General features: G+C 39.5%; 1 protein-coding gene across 4 annotated transcripts in view; it reads right to left on the minus strand.

Annotated features, from left to right (window-relative positions):
* Positions 1-19285, minus strand: part of NRP1 (neuropilin 1) — a 117559-nt gene that overhangs the window by 51536 nt on the left and 46738 nt on the right. For all 4 annotated transcript variants that reach the window (XM_057432772.1, XM_057432773.1, XM_057432771.1 and 1 more), the window contains exons 4-7: positions 18380-18561; positions 11778-12005; positions 3724-3879; positions 877-1043 (exon numbers count right to left, since the gene is read on the minus strand). In XM_057432772.1, the coding sequence (XP_057288755.1) occupies positions 877-1043; positions 3724-3879; positions 11778-12005; positions 18380-18561 (733 nt within the window). The remainder of the gene's footprint in view (positions 1-876; positions 1044-3723; positions 3880-11777; positions 12006-18379; positions 18562-19285) is intronic.

Raw genomic sequence — 19285 nt, forward strand, 5'->3', positions numbered from 1 at the left:
ATTTTTCAAGCACATGAACAGGTTTTCAATATCAGCAATATTGATCTAATATGCTCAAGTGTTTCTCTTAGCTTTTGCCAACAGAAATAAAATCTAGGTTACAACTAAGAATGTAAGTCAACCTATAACGGAGACAAATCAATGGTTTTTTCCACCTAATGATATTAATACTTGCCTGCTGGTATAGGTTATTTGTATATAGTAATTCATATGAATAAACTTAACCTGGTCATGTGCCAGTAAGCTATGGACCTAATAACAAATAGCAAACAATAAGCCCAAGTAGATTGACTGAACTCAAGGAGTCTCTTTGTGGCAACAAATGTTTGCATGATTTCTCCTGTATTAACACAGCAAAGCTGGGCAGCCAATGTTGCTAATGAATGTTGTGCTTCAGGATGTGGAAGAATAGGCACAAGACAGAAACCATTGAACTCTTTTGATGTGTAACATATTCTAGAAGGGACACGGGTCTTCTGAGGTGAAATCTGAGTGCATGAAAGCACCGTGCTGTATTAATGCTTAACTGTAATCAGCTAGAGACATAGCACATGCTCGGTTTACTGGGACATTCCACTTTAAGTGCATGTTAAACTAATATTGACTTTTCCACTAAACCAAAATCTCTGTTATTTGTGCCCAGAAGACTGAAAAAACAATAGACGTGGGAAGCAGAAGAATTAATCTTCCTGATCTTTTCTTTTTTCATACCTTTGAGAGTTAGTCTTTTTTTGTGTGTCTAATAGGGAACGTGAGCTTTTCACTTGCAGTGATTCTCACATTATGCGGAAGTCCTTTACTTTGTTATTTTTGTCTTTTCTTTTGCATTCCCCACAAAGCATTATTAATAATATTTTTTAAAATTTATCTATTTACCTGTATCCATTCTCTGATAGAATCTTCCCCTGGAGTCCATCCATTCTCAGGGTAATTTAGCCGGGACCTTTCTGAAGACCAGATAGCGCTATACTGGGAGGAGACAGTGATTTGATCAGAGTGAATTTCTCCTGACTCCATTCCTAGTGGTTCCATGCACTGGAAATCTGAAGAAAAATAAATTACCATTATTATTATGGTCAGCCTTTTGGTTTAGGCTTTGAATAATGAGAACATTTTCCTGCTTTGAACAGGAATATCTAAAGAATTTATTTTTATGTGACTCTGAATTCTTTAGCAACTTTGAGTGAGGCAATATGGGCTTATGGTGTCATTCTTAATACTGTCATTCAAGTTGCCATGGCAATTCCTGCAATAATAATGCTATACAAATATTTTTAGCCCAGCATTGTAGCCATTTTAATACAGGACAATAGAATTCTCATTTCTAGGGTGGCACAGGCACTTCTGTGGGTTCATAATACAACGTATGTTCAATTTATAATTATGCACAAAGGCAGGAAAGACAAACCAGGAGACTGTATAAAATAATTTAATTTTAAAACTATTTACACCAGTAGAAAAAGTACAAAATCTTTTAAAAATATTATTAAAATTTTAGCAATTCTCTTTGGATCCTGAACTCTGGAAAGAAACAGATTAGCAAAATTTGAATCCAGGCCAGAAGATGAACGACATAAGGGAATTAACAAGTCTTCTGTAACGCTGATCGTCTCCATCCAATCTTTTTGTTGAAACAAAACTTATGCAGACAATTCAGAATCAATTGACATCCTAGGCACTATAGTGAATTCAAACGCTGGTAGGGCATGGAAACTAAATTCTTCTTTAAGTCTTCAAAAAGAAAGGCTTCAGCCTTGCACTGGCCTGAAGCAACAGAGGCCAGTGGCTTTAGCTGGACTCTCACACTCAGCTGTTCATGAACCCTGCTGTCAGAAGTCTACCAACCCCCCCTGCAAACACAGGAGAAAATAACAAGTGCCTACACTTCTTTTTAGTGACTTCATAATATGTAAATGTAATCCATTCCTTTATTAGCAGTTCAAGGTAAAATACCAGTGTGTGAAGTGGAGTACACACTCCTTTTTATCACATCTTTTCTGAAGCTGATTCATCTCTAACAGAGGGATGAGTGGTTTGAAAAGGTTTCAAAATCCCTGAGCTGGAAAAATGAGCTTTTAATAAGGAAAATTCTGATTTTTCAATGAAAATTAAAATATTCTGAAAAAATTGTTTAAATATTTTATGTGGGATCCAAAAACTTCTAATCAGAAACACTATCAGGGTACTTTATAAGAATAGTAGTTAGGGTACACCATAACTGAATTATTAAACTTGCTACCAAGCTGCATTTCCCATGTCGTACCACCTTTCCAACATTTCTGTGCTGCTTCAATGTATTAGGGGCCTTGGGTAAAGTACTGAAGATGAATTATGTAAGAGCAAGACTCAAAATAAATTAACCTCTGCTTGGGATCAGGAGAGCTATAAGCCACTATAAAGAATGCAAGACATGGTAACTGGGAGTCATATTAAAATATCTTAAAAGTAGGTGTCTAGTTTTGTTCTAGACATGTATACTTTCCTGTAGTCCACTGAGAGGGACAAGTACCTCCTGGGGACTCCTCACATCTTTGTGACAAGTAGGCTGAGTTGTCCTCTGGAGGTGACCCTCTCTGTATTGACAACACAAAGAGCAAATGTGGCTGAAATTGGGAGGAATCATTCCTCTGTATAAGTCTGTGTCACAGAAATTGTTTCCTCTTGTCATCCAAAAGGGTTTTCACACATACTAACTTCTCGCGTTCTGTTGTACTGTGTTTAAGAGCTGAAGGCATCCCAGCATAGCAGAGGTTAATTGTGGCTCCAGTGTGATGTTTCTTCTACAGCAGGATGACTGTGGGGGACCAAGTGGTCTGTGCTAGGAGGGGTAGGAGCATCCTCTATATATATAAGGAGAAGCCAAACTAGCTGGAGGTACAATCCGAGGGAGATGGAGGATGGAGGATGCTTCACATCAACAGAGGCAGGGTATTTCCTGTTCCTTCTTCCTGGCTATGCATGTATGGGAAAGCTATTAAGGAGGCAGAGGGGCAGAGTAATGGTGATGATAATTTCAGTTTACTAATTTTATTTTTCTTCCTTCTTTGACTAAACAAGTACATCCAATCTGGGTGGATCTGTTCAAAACTCAGTAAATTGGAGAAAAGAGCTAGAGTTTGATTTAAAGTGTGTACTTTATCATCAAGCAAAGCAAGGAAATCTGCAAGGACACGGTTTAACACAGCCCATTATTTCCCTGCATTCTCTGTCCAAAAGGTAAGCATGAAAATAGGGCAGCTGGGAAAAAAATATGAGACAGAACAAAGCTTAGATAGCTTATGAAATGGTTTAACAAGAGCACATATATAAAAAGGGTTCTGTTTATTCAAGAAATCAATCATCAAAGCTTATTCTATGTAATAAAAGGAGGCTTGGATAGTACATTCATTGTTCATGTTTCATTGTTTTAATGTGAGTGTTCAATTGCTCTGCATTCCTGTGTTTCCTTGGTCAGCACAGTTTGTCACAATAATTATCCTGACTTCCTGGCAATACTGTGGAATCAAATTGAGGAGAATTCTGCTTCTTGCACTGCTTTTCAAAGGGCTGCTGTTCTTTAAAAGAAAAAAAAAAAAGAAAAGAAAAAAGAAAAAACAGAAGCAAATCTTCCCCACCATCTTATTTATTTAAGGTCTCTTTAAAGTTTTATGCAACACCTGGAGTGCAAGAAGACATAACAAAGAATATTTTCCAAGACACTCTGCGGGATAGATAAATACTGACCTTCTGATACACTGCTCTGTGACACGCTGTAGTTTGCTGAAAATCCTTCTTTCGCTATTGCACTGTCAGTGTAAAATACCATTGAAAGAATCCCTGTTGAAGACCGGACACGTCCTGGGTTGTTCTGCCCACAATAACGCCCTATGTGTGGGCCAACTGCAAAAAGACAGGATATAATACTAAACTACCAGTTCTGGTACAACAATAGATGCTACTGCAATAACCTCCTAAAAAGAACCCTCAGCAGGAAATAGTGAACCTCTGCAACAGTTCAAAATCACAATTTCATCGATAACTTAGCAGTGAACAATAAATTGCTTAGCCTACCCTAGTAATTGCTTACCCTACCCTTCTAAAATGTTCCAGATAGCACTCCATAAACCTCTGAAAATATAAAGAACTAGGATTTCAAAAAGGATCCTTTAAAGTATACAGAAAGGGCAACGATGCACAAAATTACATTTTCCAAAGTGTGATTGAAGCACCTATTTATGACAAGGACATCTGAATGGCCTGATTTGCCCACCGTTCTACAACATGCTCTGGGAATAGGATTTCAAACAGCACTTAACAGGTTTTTATGCTCAATTCTGCAGATAATCTGTTAATTTTATAGTGAATTTAGAAAAACACATTTGCACTCATATTGAGGATATAACTAATAACTCCTTATCCCCTCCTATTTAGGCTTTCAGCACACCCATATAAATCTTTTGCCCATATGCTCAATATTAAAGAATACTGTAAATAATTCAAGAGAAAAATCTTAATCCTTTCAAAAGATCAAGGATTTCTTAAGTATATCTCCATGTTACAGCAGACATGCATATATATACACACATGCATGATCTTTCTCAGTGCTAATAATGCAAGAACCAGTTCCTGCTATTTTTCTGGATTTCCTGTGCAGTGGGATAATCTTTTTCCTTAATCAAGCTACTCAATTCAGTACTGACATATGTGGCCTTCAAGCACTTGAGCATTCCCTACAGATAGGTCCCTAGGCTGTTGAATAGTGGTACATCTGTACTTGCAAACAATATAAAAGATAATGATAAAACCCATCCATGGAGTCAATCATGAAAATAATCATAAGGCATCATTCTAATGCTTACACCATTGGCTTTCCAGGCTTAAATTGACACCTTGTCTTTTCTCTAGGAAGTCCATTTCACTTTCATTTTAAAATGTAAAATGTAAAATATTTATATTTCCTAATTATTCTCCATTCAAATAAAATCCCCAGCTAACGTAATATTGTAGTCATTTACTGGCATTTTTCAGCAACTAAAACAGTTCCAGCTTGGAATAACTTTATTATGTAAGCTACACATTTCTGTAAAGCCCTGCTGCACATTTCTGTAAAGAGCTGCCAGAAAGAAGGAACTCAGATGTTATAGCTCTTGCTGCCAGTATGTGCTTTTCTATCCCTATTCTGGCCATAGTAAAGTCTTCAGTTGCCTTGGCAATCCCATGGCATTCAGAATACCTGACAGTTCAGCCCCTTTTCACGAGGCTTGGTCAGTGCACTATTGACAGAATGAAACACACCATAGAGGATATTACTCAACTTCTTCCTTGTCCTAGAAATCATTAAAGGTTTACAGTTTTGTTATTTAGAGTAAGTTGTTTTAGACTGTTGCCATTAGTGGCTTCCTAAAAACACAAAATACTGCCCCCGCTCCAATTGCTGCATTTGTCTTTTGCCTTTTCTATGTGCAAACAACTCTGATCTTGCTCATTCCTGTGATAGCTTTCAATATTATAGCTTCCAAAGTTGCTCTGAACTGCAAGAAAATGAGGAGGATAAGGCCACCATGTTATGGCATTCTGAGCCTCCCTCCTCCCATTTCCTGTAGGGAAGCCTCTTTGAAACGACACAGTAGAGAACTTTGTTTAAAGCAGACAGGCTTTAACATCCCCCATGACTCACTGGTTTATAATTTTTAAGACATATTTATTGATTCTGCATTTCAGTCTGCAGATTGGCCCTGCTGTCACAGGACTATTCCCTTTGCTAGCTATAAATGCAAAAGCAAAAATCATCTAGAATATGACACAAAGTGCTATTGAATTTTTTTTGCACATGTAAACCTTAGACTACGGAGCTAATACAATATTGATCTGAGCAGAAACAGATGAAATAGAGATTCTCATTCTTCTTACACACAGTTCTTTTTTCCATTCAAGTCTTGAAAACAGTTGAATGACAATAAATTATCAAATGTTTTGGGTATCACCACATCAAATAAACGCTATGTGGGGAACACCATCTGAGCAATCATTTGGGGGATGATACTGCTGTCTGCTTAGGTAGGTTATGCCACTGCTTTTTTCTTTTTTTAAATAGATTTTTTACATTCCCAAATGGGAATTTTAGGGCATGACGTGCTGAAAAGTCATTGGGCCAGAAAGCTCTTTGCAGCCTCTACCTGTAGGCCAACATCTTGCTTTGTCAGGATAAATCATGAAGGCTTACTTCAAATGAGAGTCACTTGGAGATGTCCTCACCCAAGGATGCTTCTAAGTTACCCTTAGAACAATGACATTTTGGTTAGCCAGCTACTTCATTTGACTGGCCATGCTGTAGATGTTTCTGGGACCTTGGCTCCTCTTTCCACTAGCATAGTATGATATAGTTGAAAACTGAGTAATTTTCAGGTTAAAAGATAGAGGGACAGCAAAGAAACCTGTTTTGAAAGTTTTTCCCAAAACAAAGAATCTAATTCCAGAACTTGAGTGAATCCTTCGTTATTTTTAACATGTATGTTTGATGGCTTACAGAACTGAGTTTGGAACATATAGAATATGGCTGGTGGTTTAAGATTAAACAGAAAACTTATCCTTACTAACTCCTTTCTACTGTACAAAGATTATACATGCCAGAAAATTTTGAGACTCATTGAAATACACATTTGCTTATCCAGCTGCAATCTCAGCTTTTAGAATTCAGTGAAAAAGACCCAAACCAACAAAATACAAGAAAGAAAAAATGGTAACCAGACTTCTAAAAACGAATGTTACGTTAACTAGCCATTTTACTGATTTTTAAAGCTGGCCTTTAAAAGTATGCTGGTGCGCTGTGGACAGCATTTTCACAGCAGTATGACTGTTATTGACAAAACATTTGAACACAATTTAGAAAGCTAAAGAGAAAAGAGCTGAAAAATGAATCCCATCATCACAGTCCAGTAGTCACCTACACTGAGACTGTGTGTACTCTTGTATCTTAATAGCTTCTCACAAGAGTGCAGAAAGCAACCACAATGGAGGAGAAACGCACTTAGACTGATAACAACCTTCATTTGCACTGATGTTAATGGCTGAACTAAAGCGTTCTGTAGTGCTCTGTAATTCAGTGGAAGCTCTTGTGGTATTGACTGAAGCAGCAATGCTTAGCCTGTGGTTCTCAAACCATATGTGAATGTCTTTAAATTACTTTTGAGCCCTAGTAGACAGTCTATAGAGCTTCAAAGAGAGTTGCATGATGAATATGTGCAATTCATCACTTAAGCTAGACCTCATTTTGAGTGGGTTATTTTTCTTCAAAGTCATTAATGGACTGCTCTCAGCTGAGGCTGGCTGAGGTACATTTGTGCCTTAGGTAAAGATATTTTTGTTGTCTAGTTTACTCACGCAAAATCACACATTTCTATTCTGTGATCTACTCACTTTTGTGCTCTAACTCCTCTTATGTCCATCAAACCATAGTCCCTTTTCTGTACCATATTTGCAGCGTGCACCTGTAGCTTCCAAATATTTTCCAAAAGGGTTTGTTTCACTTACTGCTTTGCTCAAGAGAAGAAGCTGAAGGGTGCTCTTGACATACAGTGATGCAGAAACAAAATGCCAGGTTTGAGGCATTCCTAAATGCCTACCATTCCCCTCCTGAACCAGCAAAACACTTAAACCAGTGTTTAACTTCAGACGTGAATGTGTCCTTGGTGAATTCCTTTTAAAGTCAATCTAACTGTTCACATGCTTTAAAGATAAGAGCATGGTTTGCAGAATCAAGACGCAAGTACTCAGCACTTGCCAGAGTCAATCCACTAAAAGGACAACCAGGTAGGCTGAGGACTCCGCTACTGTGACAGAACATTTCAGGATTAACATCTTTGTGAATGGCTGCTACAGTTGCTGTCAAATTGTCTAACAGAAAATTGTTTTAAATCAGAAAAATGGCAATTACATAGAAGCAAAATGTAAATGGAAACATACTGATTTTGACATATCCTTTTAAACACTGTTGTGAAAATCTGTTTAAGAGGACATTTTGCCTTTTTTTGTTTGTTTGTTTTTTCCTTTTTGGGAAAAGGAAGGGAAAAAAAACCACAAATGTAGAAACCAGCAAATTCATTTCCTGCCTATCTATTCACTGTAGCTGATAAAATCCTACAGTGAAAACATTTTCCACTTATGTTGGGTTTCATCTGCTCTAACTTAGGTATCTAAAGTTTATGTTTGAGTTAGTGATTCATAGCTCCCAGCACAGTCAATGAGATAAGAACCTCCAGAGCTCCATTAACTGCACCTTAAATGTCTGAGACAGATCAGAGTGGGGTGCTGTTCTCTGCTGAGAACAGAGGGACTGACAGCGCCTAGCTCAAATATTGATGCCTGGTTTCCAGAGCTGGGTGAAAGCAACATGTTCAGAGGGCTGTCCAACTAATTCTGCCCTGGTTGCAGCCACAACTGTTTTCCATCAAACTGTTTTCTGTGTCCTATTAAAATACTGCCATCATCCTAGCAAATCACAGCTGTATTGCTGTGGAGGAGGGTATTTGAACTGAGGGATATACATTTTTTCCAAACATTTAAAAACTCATTCTACCTCATGTTTATATCACTGTAGTGCAATGGTGGCTTTAACCTCTAGCACAACTGGGCATATAAATAGCAATGCAGTATAACAAAGCAAAATAGCTTCCTACATCACTAAATAGAGCAGGCCAGGGGCCACCCTCTGGACTTGCAGACAGTAGCCAGGGCTGTTCTTGGGACCAAACTAATGGTGTGACACATCTCACTCCCAAAGAGCTCTTCCATCTGAATATGCCTGTGTCCAAAGTGCCTGTTGGGAATGACCTCTGGCTTTTGCTGTCCTCCAAACTGTCCTTAGGAATTGCTTGAGAAAATGAAAACTGATATAGGCTAAAACAATGCATGAGAGTATGCCAGCAATTAAGAAGTACATACAACCATGCCTTGGACCTGTTTTATTTAGTAGTGTGCATACAGCTTCAGAATATTTTTTCACAGACCAATGGGAAATGGACAAACTGCTGAAAGACACCCTGGGTGAGCCTCCTTTCATCAAAGGTAATCATTACTGTCTAATATTTTCAGAAATTTACTACTTCCATGTGCATGCAAATTAGATTTATTTTGCCTTCCTTTCTCCTTCCCCCCTCTGTCCTCCCCTGATTATCTAGATACTCTCTTTCTGATATCTGGACATTTTTTAATTCCTGTCTTCAGTTTATGGCTGGGTCATATCAGTGGTTTCCTGTGTCAGTTTTGTTCTTCAGCTGAAATAGCTCTCCCTGTCAGACAGAAGAATTCCCACTCGTTCTGTGATGCAGTTAAAAGAGGAGCAATCACATTCTTTCTGCCTATGTAGTGTTAAACAAGAGAGTCTGACTGCTGGTTAAGGATTGTCCTACATGAAATGACGCAGCAAACATTTCCCAACAACTGCCACAACCTCCAACAGTTTGTAACTAAGGGAACATTTATTTCTAGTCTACAAATTCAGTTGAATATTTACAAACATATAAACACTCTTATTGCAAGTCAGCATCATTTTGGGTTTAGACAGTTTGTGAGGGAATTGGAAGGCTGATAATGCCTGTTGTTAATTGCTCTCCAGTATGGCTCAGTCACTATCTTGAACCAGGAAATTACGGCTTTGAAACCCTCTGACACTAAAAAGAATGCATGTCTTTTTGGTAATATTATCCATAAATTGATTGACTGGATCATCTTTTCACATGTCAGATTAAATGGAAGTTCTACAGGAATTCAGCTTGGACAGATTTGGCCTATATACAAATAAACCTATTATTAAATGCTCCAGACATCATTATTGCAATGTTACAATACTGTTTTCCTAACTGAGGCATTAAATACAAAATAGTCTTTCAGCTACTGTTATGGCTCTTTCTTCATTGTTTATTGGAATGGATTGAAAAGAGCTGTGATAAACCCATTGAACATAAACCAAAAAGAAAACCAGATATAAGTTAAAAAGCACATACCTATTTACTGCAGCATCAGTAAAAGCTTTAATTAAAATTATATCGGGGATTTATGTAGGAAAACAGGCAAGTTTAACTGTGTTAATAAAATATGTTCCTTAAGTTATATGTTTTCATTTAAATGAAATATTAATGTAGGATTACCAGTTTGTAGAAACTGCCACTGCTGCTCATAAAAACAAAGAAAATATCTATTAATATGGGTTATCATACCAGTGGAAAATTGAAATAGTTGTAATTAGTGCCCAACACAAACAACATAAATCTTCAGTTGTTGAAATTTGCTACCAGTTACAAAATTAAGAAGAAAAAGCCAGCTTCAAGATGCTTCTCTTTATCAGCTTATGCCATAAATAGAAACAAGTGAAAAAGGCATCACAATCAGGTTTACATAGAATCATAGAATCATAGTGGTTAGGGTTGGAAAGGACCTTAGGATGATCTAGTTCCAGGCCCCCTGCCATGGGCAGGGACGCCTCATGCTAGACCATCTCACCCAAGGCTCTGTTCAACCTGGCCTTGAATACTGCTAAGGATGGAGCATTTACCACTTCTTTGGGCAACCTGTTCCAGTGCCTCACCACCCGCACAGTAAAGAGCTTCTTCCTTATATCTACCCTGAACTTCCCCTGTTTAAGCTTAAACCCATTCCCCCTTGCCCTATCACTACAGTCCCTGAAGAAGTCTCCCTCTGGCATCCTTGTAGGCCCTCTTCAGATGCTGGATACATAGCTGTTTCCACAATTTGTATTGTTCACCCTAAAGGTTAGGCATTCAGCTGGAATAGTCCCTTTTATGCTGGAGCCGCAGCCTATGGAGCTGAGGTTCTTGGAGAACTGGTACATGGCTGCCCTACCTACAGGGGACATGGACCTTGTGGACCCATTGCTGGGAAAACCATTGCTAGAGAAACCATGCAGCTGTTTTGCTCATCAGTCTCAGTGTAAAACAGGGATATGAGATTGGGCAGAGGGTGAAATGGGGGGCTCACTGGTGCTACTGTTTTAGCTGATATCCAGCTATTTACCTAGTGTATTTGCACAGGGTCAAGTGTGTTCAACACCTAAGTGGAAAATTACTGATGTGGCAGAGAAGTAAGCTCCAGAAGGGTACCCAACACACCTACCCTCACACATGTGCCCGGCTAACCAAAGATTATAAATTAATCTATTTAAGATAAAACCTTTGGATTTGCTCATACTGCTGGAAGACAGAACACGATGAGGGAGGAACCCTGCAGTGCCCAATCACTGAAAATGCCAGAACGAATAACTCAGTGGCTGTTTACTGACCTGGGTAATTATTTATCCACTATGATTTCAATTGTATGGACACCATGTTTTCTCTGGCAATGAAATTCTCTGCTTTGACAGCTGGTCTGTAACCCAGATCCTCCACAGCTTGGAGGGTTAGTACCTGAAGTGCAATTTGTGCAAGTTGGACATTTCTGGACAATACTCATGTATTAGCTGTGAAAGTTAGGGGACACATTATGAGGCCTCATATTTAATTTATTTTAGTGTAGGAAGTCCATTACATATTCCCTCTAAAAACAGAGGCTTCCCTCAAGCTAACTGTTCAAAATTTAACATATTTCACTAAAAAAAATTGCTCACACTGTGATATGCTTTACTGAATGAATTTACAGAACATTTTCCCCATTTCTCTTTAATTCAACTCGTTTCACATAAATCAAGCAAGGACCTCTCTACAGTGACGTTTAAAAAAATGAGCGCATGCCTTCTGCAGCCCATACAGCATAATGGTTATGCATATCACAGTCCATTTTTCTCTTACCATCAGGGAATCCATCCCAGATTTCCAATCGGTCATAGCGACAGAACGCTCCCCCTGGAGTATTTGAATCAGGTTCTAGCTCAAAGCTTTCAAATTCCAGTATAATCTCTGACATCTTTGGTGCAAAGATAATGTAAGTGCATTCAAGGCTATTGGGATATTTTTCAGGGAATCCAGGGGACTTTATCACTCCACTTGATGAAGTAAAGTTTCTGGAACATTCAGGCCCTGCAAGAGAAAAAACAAAACCACCTGGGTTAACACTATGCTACTAAGCAAAGTAGTTAACTGGAGAACAAATTAGGTTGTATTGTCTCTCCAGCAGCAAAGGTGGCTTTTCAAGGAAACACCTCATTTTAATCACTGCATTAATCATTCAGCCAGCTTGTTCCTATTATTGATAGTCAGATTTTAAAGCACAATTCACATATACTGTCTGATCTCCAATTTTCAATTTGTATGGAACAATATGAAAACTTGTACCAGCTCTAGAAAAAATTATGACAAATACAAAGTCATGTGGGAACAATGAAAGTGTAAGCTGCAGAAATCTCGACAGAGCCCTAGAGAAATAATTACAGGCCCTTCAAGCTCAAATCTTTAAATCTTACAGCTGACAGCCTTTTATTGGTGAAATAGAACTTTTTACAAAAGCAGGTGAGTGAATTCAGTAGAGGGAGTAGTGGTTTCAGATTCCTGGAGCACTGACTCAGTAACTCTGCCAGATGTGACCTATGCCTCCTTGACAAACTAAATGTGGAAGGTAATTCGTACATGAACCAAGGGTGAGTGACTCATTCTGAGTGGTGTTGACACAGGTGCACCAGTAAAATGTTGCTGTTAGTGCAGGCATGATAAACTGTGTAATCACACAGGCAGTGTTTCTAGAAGTCACCTAATGTCAATGTTGACATACCAGGTTTCCCCGATGTCCCCACCATTGCATAATGGGATGCTCCAAACAATGCTTTTGGAAAGGAAAGTGGCAGTAAAGATGTAAGGGTATAAAAGGCCAGATTTGCCTTTGAGAATACAGGGGACGAGAACTGGAGTCCTTCTCTTGTTGACAGATTGCATATCTCTTCTGTTTAAGTCCCTCAGGAAGCCTCTCTGTGGATCCCACATCTGCAGGTGCGCTCAGAAGTCAGCTGCAAGCACTGTCCACACATCCTCCCACAAGGTCAGCACAGGTAACCCCTCTGACTTTTGACACTCCAAATTTAATGGATTTAAGTGATTTACAGGATTTGGGGCATTGGTGGATAGCAGCTGACCTGGGGAGCTTGAGTAGGATTATTCAGATCATCATAAATCATTCAGATCATCATCATTCAGATCATACACAAGTCCATAGGATCTGATGAAACCAATCCACGGGTCCTGAAGGAGCTGGCAAATGAAGTTGCTAAGCCACTGTCCATTATATTTAAAAAATCATGGCAGTCAGGTGAAGTTCCCAATGCCTGGAAAAAGGGAAATATAACCCCAATTTTCAAGAAGAGGAAAATGAATGACCCAGGGAATTACAGAGCAGTCAGTCTCACCTCTGTGCCTGGCAAAATCTTGGAGCAGATTCTCCTGGAAGGCATGCTAAGGCACATGAGAAACAAGAAGGTGCTTGGTGACAGCCAAAACATGGCTTCACTAAGGGGAAATCCTGCCTGACCAATTTGGTGGCCTTTTATGATGGGGCTAAGGAACTGATGGACAGGGGTAGAGCAGTTGATGTCATCTACCTGGACTTGTGCAAAGCGTTTGACACTGCCCCGCATGACATCCTTGTCTCTAAATTGGAGAGACATCAATTTGATGGATGGACCACTCGGTGGATGAAGAACTGGCTGGATGGCGCATGCAAAGAGTTGTGGTCAATGGCTCAATGTCCAGCTGGAGACCAGTAATGAGAGGTGTCCCTCAGGGATCGGTGTTGGGACCGGTCTTGTTCAACATCTTTGTCGGTGCCATGGACAGTGGGATTGAGTGCGCCCTCAGCAAGTTTGCCAATGACACCAAGCTGTGTGGTTCGGTTGATAGGCTGGAGGGAAGGAATGCCATCCAGAGGGACCTTGACATGCTTGTGAGGTGGGCTGATGCCAACCTCATGAAGTTTACCCATGCCAAGTGCAAGGTCCTACACCTGGGTCGGAGCAATCCCTGGCACAGCTACAGGTTGGGCAGAGAAGAGATTCAGATCAGCCCTGCGGAGAAGGACTTGGGGGTCTTTGTCGATGAGAAAATGAACATGAGCTGGCTTCAGTGTGCGCTTGCAGCCCAGAAAGGCAACTGTATCCTGGGCTGCATCAAAAGGAGTGTGACCAGCAGGTCAAAGGAGGTGATTCTGCCCCTCTACTCTGCTCTTGTGAGATCTCACTTGGGAGTATTGTGTGCAGTTCTGGTGTCCTCAACATAAAAAGGACATGGAACTGTTGGAACAAGAATGAAGAAGGGCCACGAGGATGATCAGGGGACTGGAGCACCTCCCGTATGAAGATAGGCTGAGAAAGTTGGGGCTGTTCAGCCTGGAGAAGAGAAGGCTGCATGGAGACCTCATAGCAGCCTTCCAGTGTCTGAAGGGGGGCTATAGCGATGCTGGGGAGGGACCCTTCGTTAGGGACTGTAGTGACAGGACAAGGGGTAACGGGTTAAAACTTAAACAGGGGAAGTTTAGATTGGATATATAGAAGGGTGTAAGGATGGTGAGGCACTGGAATAGGTTGCCCAGGGAAGTTGTGAATGCTCCATCCCTGGCAGTGTTCAAGGCCAGGTTGAACAGAGCCTTGGGTGACATCGTTTAGTGTGAGGTGTCCCTGTCCATGGCAGGGGGGTTGGAACTAGATGATCTTAAGGTTCTTTCCAACCCTAACTATTCTATGATTCTATGATTCAGATGAAGGTCTTTGGACATAAATTAGAGGAAGGACACAGTCAACAGTTTTGTTGCAACAGGCAGGTCTGTGCTGTAGTAGAAGTTAGTATGAGGTTTCAGTTTGGATGAGGATGTGCAGAATCCTGAGAGACTGTAGTCAGGAGCCTTACAGGATTTCCAATGCTTAACACAGATCATTGAAGGATAACAGTATGGCTTGTTGCATATATGAATACTCTTATTTCACCACAGAAGATGCCTTCCTTGTGAATGTGCCAAACATATCCCCCCCCCCGATTTGGCCACCTCCCAGCTAAATTCAGCATGCAAGCGAGAGGTCTGAATGAATTTACGCAGTTCAGGTATTTTTGTCCTTCTCAAGCCAGTGATAAGAAATGCTTGAGCTATCACATCAATATTCCACACAGTTCATGGCATATTTTGGAAGATGTGGATATTAATGCTCATGTAACCTGACCCATTCCAATTTGGGAAATTACATTTTGCCTATAATTAAATCACCCCCTTACACATTAGTCAGATATTTCTCTTCTCTCCCTGTCATTCCCTTGTCTCCTTGTCATGTATGGGAGGGTTATACTCTGGATGTTGCTCCTCACTCCCACCAGTAGCTGCTGTTCCAGGATAAAATAGCTTTGCTATGCCATTCATAGCATAAAGTGCTCTGTACTCCTTTTGGAATCCAATAAAAGATGCAATATAAAATGTAAGCCAGGATCATTATTGCTTTATTAAATACAGCCAGATCCTGGCTCTGTGAGTGCATGATCATTAGGCTCCTTACACTCACACATGGTATCACAGTACCAGCTTGCTTTATTTTAAACATGTTCATGTCAATCTGGTGCAAGAAACAAAAACTGTTTTCAGAAAAGCTGCCTCACTAAAATGCTCTCTATCAATTTTGACCCTTTACTGACACTGTGAAGAAGTTCCAGGAATTAAATCAACACTGAGGCTACAAGGAACAACATGGGGCAATCATCAAGGAAAACTGGTAGAAAAGGTTCTAGCAGAAACCCGAGAGAATAGATATTTCTGAGGTGAAGAAACTACATGTTTGCATGTTTATGAAATAAAGGAGGAAATAAGAGCTGAAGGAAAGAGAGAGAGGAGGTGAAACAGCAAAGAAAGAGATGACATTAGTGATAATTTAATTTGCTCTCTGTAGGTGTCACTAAGCCAGAAAATAATTTGCTTTCTTGGTTGACACTGTCTTTTGTTTTAGTTTACACCCTAAATTTAGTTGACTAAAGTTTATAATGTTGAATGTGAACCATATAGAACCTCTTCCAGTGAATAGGCCACATCCTACGACAGGCTGGCTGCTGAAGCCAAAATGGTGAACAGTTCAGATGGGCTAAACTTTGGGCAATATGGGTTTCATGGTTTAGTCTGGAACTCAGCTTCTTCAGTGTCTTTCTGGCTAAGGAGCTGGATAAGAAGTAAAGGCAACTCCTACTCTTAAAGCCCATACTTCATTTATTACAGTCACTACATATGCTAGTGTCCTGGGTTCAGCAGCAGCAGTCATGTTTCTCCTTCTTGGTAGCTGGTGCAAGCTGGTGCAAGCTGGTGCTTGGTTGGGCTGGGGGGAAGTGAGTGAACGAATTGCCTGACTGGGTTTAAACCACAACAGTTAGTCTCTCCTTACCATTTCTATTGCATGTGATTTTTTAAGCATCAGATTTTGAATTCAGTTTAGGACACATATAGCATGATGCAGGTCTGTTTTTAAACAAAAGCAAAAACAAAAACCAAAGCAAAACCCCTAAGGATGCTTCTCACAGGAATAATGGGTGAAAATACAGTGTGCTGGAATGCAGCTCAGCACCATAGTACCTTAGGATCATTTTAATACTTCTTGTACCTGGAAAATGATGAGCGAAGTTGTGAATATGCTAAAATGAAGCATATTGGTCTGGTGTGAGCAACTGAGGTTCACCTGCATAACAGGGTGAGCTGGTCAGCTTTGTTTGGTACAGATATTAAAATGTAGATTTGGAATAGCATATATGCATTAACTCAGAAGTTAAAAAGGGCTGTGTTCCCACTGTAACTTCTATCCTTTGTGTACACAGCATTTTCTCACACAATACCTGGTGATAACTTCCCTGCATTAATATACAGTTTATGTGGAATGAACTGGAGTTAAAGCTGCTCTGGGAGCCATAATTTTGAGTTTCCTTGCTTCTGTGTGTATAAAATCATATTCATAATGCTATCTTAACTTGGTTAATGTGTATCATTGAGAGATGCAAATGACCACACAATGAAATAAACACAACATTCCTGTCAGAGTTCTGAGTTGAAGCTCTACACTATTAGGAAGCAAATAAAAGCTTTTTTTTTTTTTTTTCTTGAAAAGCGCTGTTGCTAAAATATATTGTTTCATGGGTCATTCTTTCAATTCTTGTGTTTCAACCTCGTTCTTCATGAAAGATGGTACTATGGTACTTGTATATACAGGCACTGAGAAACTTCAGGAGACAATTTCAAGAGTTTAGCCTCCTACAGACACCAAAGTAAATAGAGATATTTTTTCAGGAAAGCTTGGTGTCATTTGGATGCTGAGGTCTTTCAAAATATGTGACCCTGAAGGTCACCAAAAGAATTTCTGGGAGCCAAGAGTGGATTTACAGACAGGGAAGATGGTGAACAAGAGGTCTGTGGCCCCAGTTAGCACTCTGCAAAGCAGCAATAGCATGTCATAGAAAAAAAGACTTCACTACTGTGCTTCCTCATTAACAATATAGCTTCCACCAAGCCTGTGTGCTGAACACAGTTGAAATTTGGCTCTGGTTTAGGTGCACAAAAGGGACTTGAATTGGTTCTGAAAATGGGGCACTGTGTGGAAGTGGCATACATTGGAAAATGGGGATTTTGAGCTGCTAAACGTTGTTGAAGTCAATATTATTATTTTTTTTTAAATAAAGTTCAGCTTACTGTCTTTTATGTATTATGAGTTTTGGTCCAGGCATATAATATATGAATTCTTTAACTCCATCCAACTATAGGGAAATGATCTTACTGCCTTTCTAGCTACTGACTCAGAGTTATCAAAGAGGGACTGCTATAGGTCTGGTTAATCCTGGACTGTTTGCTTCTCTGGGCTTTCTATGTGCCCCAAACAGCTGTCTGTGCTCACCGGTACTGAACTCCTGGCACAAGCTTCCAGCAGGTCATGTCTGTGAACAGTGTGAGCCCCTTCCCTCCTTTACCTCCCAAACGTGATTTGTGAAAGCAACACTAACATCATCTGCTGCCCATGTGTACTCTGTTCCTTTCTGAGCCCACAGCCATCTCTTGGGAATGCAGAGAAAAGCACTAACCAAAATAAGTCAGGGACTCAGAAGGTTACAGTGCTGTTAGGGCAGTAACATTGTAAATCATACATTAATTATCACACAAACAAAAAAAAAAGGAAAAAAGAAAAAAAAAAGAAGAAGAAAGCTAATGGTTTTAAGATGTTTGAAACTAACAGCTGATGAAGATCATCATGTTACACGCAGAGGAGTCAATCTTCAGATGGAGCTCACCCATTAGATTCATAACTTGCACCCATTGAATATATGCCCAACCTTGGAATGATAAGGTAATACAATTTTTTCCTTTAAGCATTTTTGTGCATTCCCAGCATTCCAAAGAACTATGGTGATCTTTCTTATGCAAGCAAAAATCACAGGTTACGAGCTATATAACAATGAATTCTCACCTCTTTTGAAAACTTCATAACGGATGGAAAATCCTGCTCCATGTGTCTCATAGTCGGAAACAAATTTAATAAAAAGATATGGGCCTGAAGACACCAAAGGAGGGGGAGCAATTTTTCCACAGTACTTTCCCCATAAGCGTCCTTCAGCATTATCTCCATCAATCACTTCAACATAATCATACCTGGTAGATAAATGGAAGGAAGAAACTTTTAACTTCCAGGAAAGAAGGAGACCTAATTAATTTAGAAACCATAACACAACATAGATAATCAAGAAAAATGCTAGCTTGCTTGGAAAATGCATTATGCTGAAAGATGTAAGCAAAATGAAATAATTAAAATGGACTACATTATGTCTGTAGACATCATCTGGCAACATGGAACTATTAGGAAGAATAGTGTCCATTATGCTTGCAGACAATGTCAGCTAAAGTAACCAATTAACAAAAAAAAAAAAAGAGGAAATCTCATGAGCACAATTCTGTATTACTAAATTGTGTTCCTTTGTCTGTGTAGTGTTGTTATCAATACATAATGCATAGCATTCTTTTCAAACTGTGAAGTTCTCTTATGAATTCAAAAATGTCTTTTTGGCTGGAGCTCTTTATGAACAATACTTTGATTTCCATATGCTGTCCTCCAAACATATGTTCACAGAATAATAAATAAATCCCTAAACATTAGATTTAGTTCAAAACTCCACCATGTTTCAGAGCAGCGGTAGAAAAATCTGTTATTTGCCTTGTTAACTGGACAAATAGTTTAGGGTAAGTCACAAAATCCACACGTCAGTCACAGCACTTGGTTTTTCTGAGACAAAACTTGTTGCATTACAAATCATCTTTGCTTAGGTATTTGAATCAAGAAGTGCATATTATAATATTCATACTTGTACAGCATGTGATT

The sequence above is a fragment of the Pezoporus wallicus genome, unplaced genomic scaffold (genome assembly GCF_028554395.1).
Source record: "Pezoporus wallicus isolate ANWC-B61680 ecotype Strahan unplaced genomic scaffold, APGP_CSIRO_Pwel_v1 scaffold_2584, whole genome shotgun sequence".
NCBI classification, from domain to species: Eukaryota; Metazoa; Chordata; class Aves; order Psittaciformes; family Psittacidae; genus Pezoporus; species Pezoporus wallicus.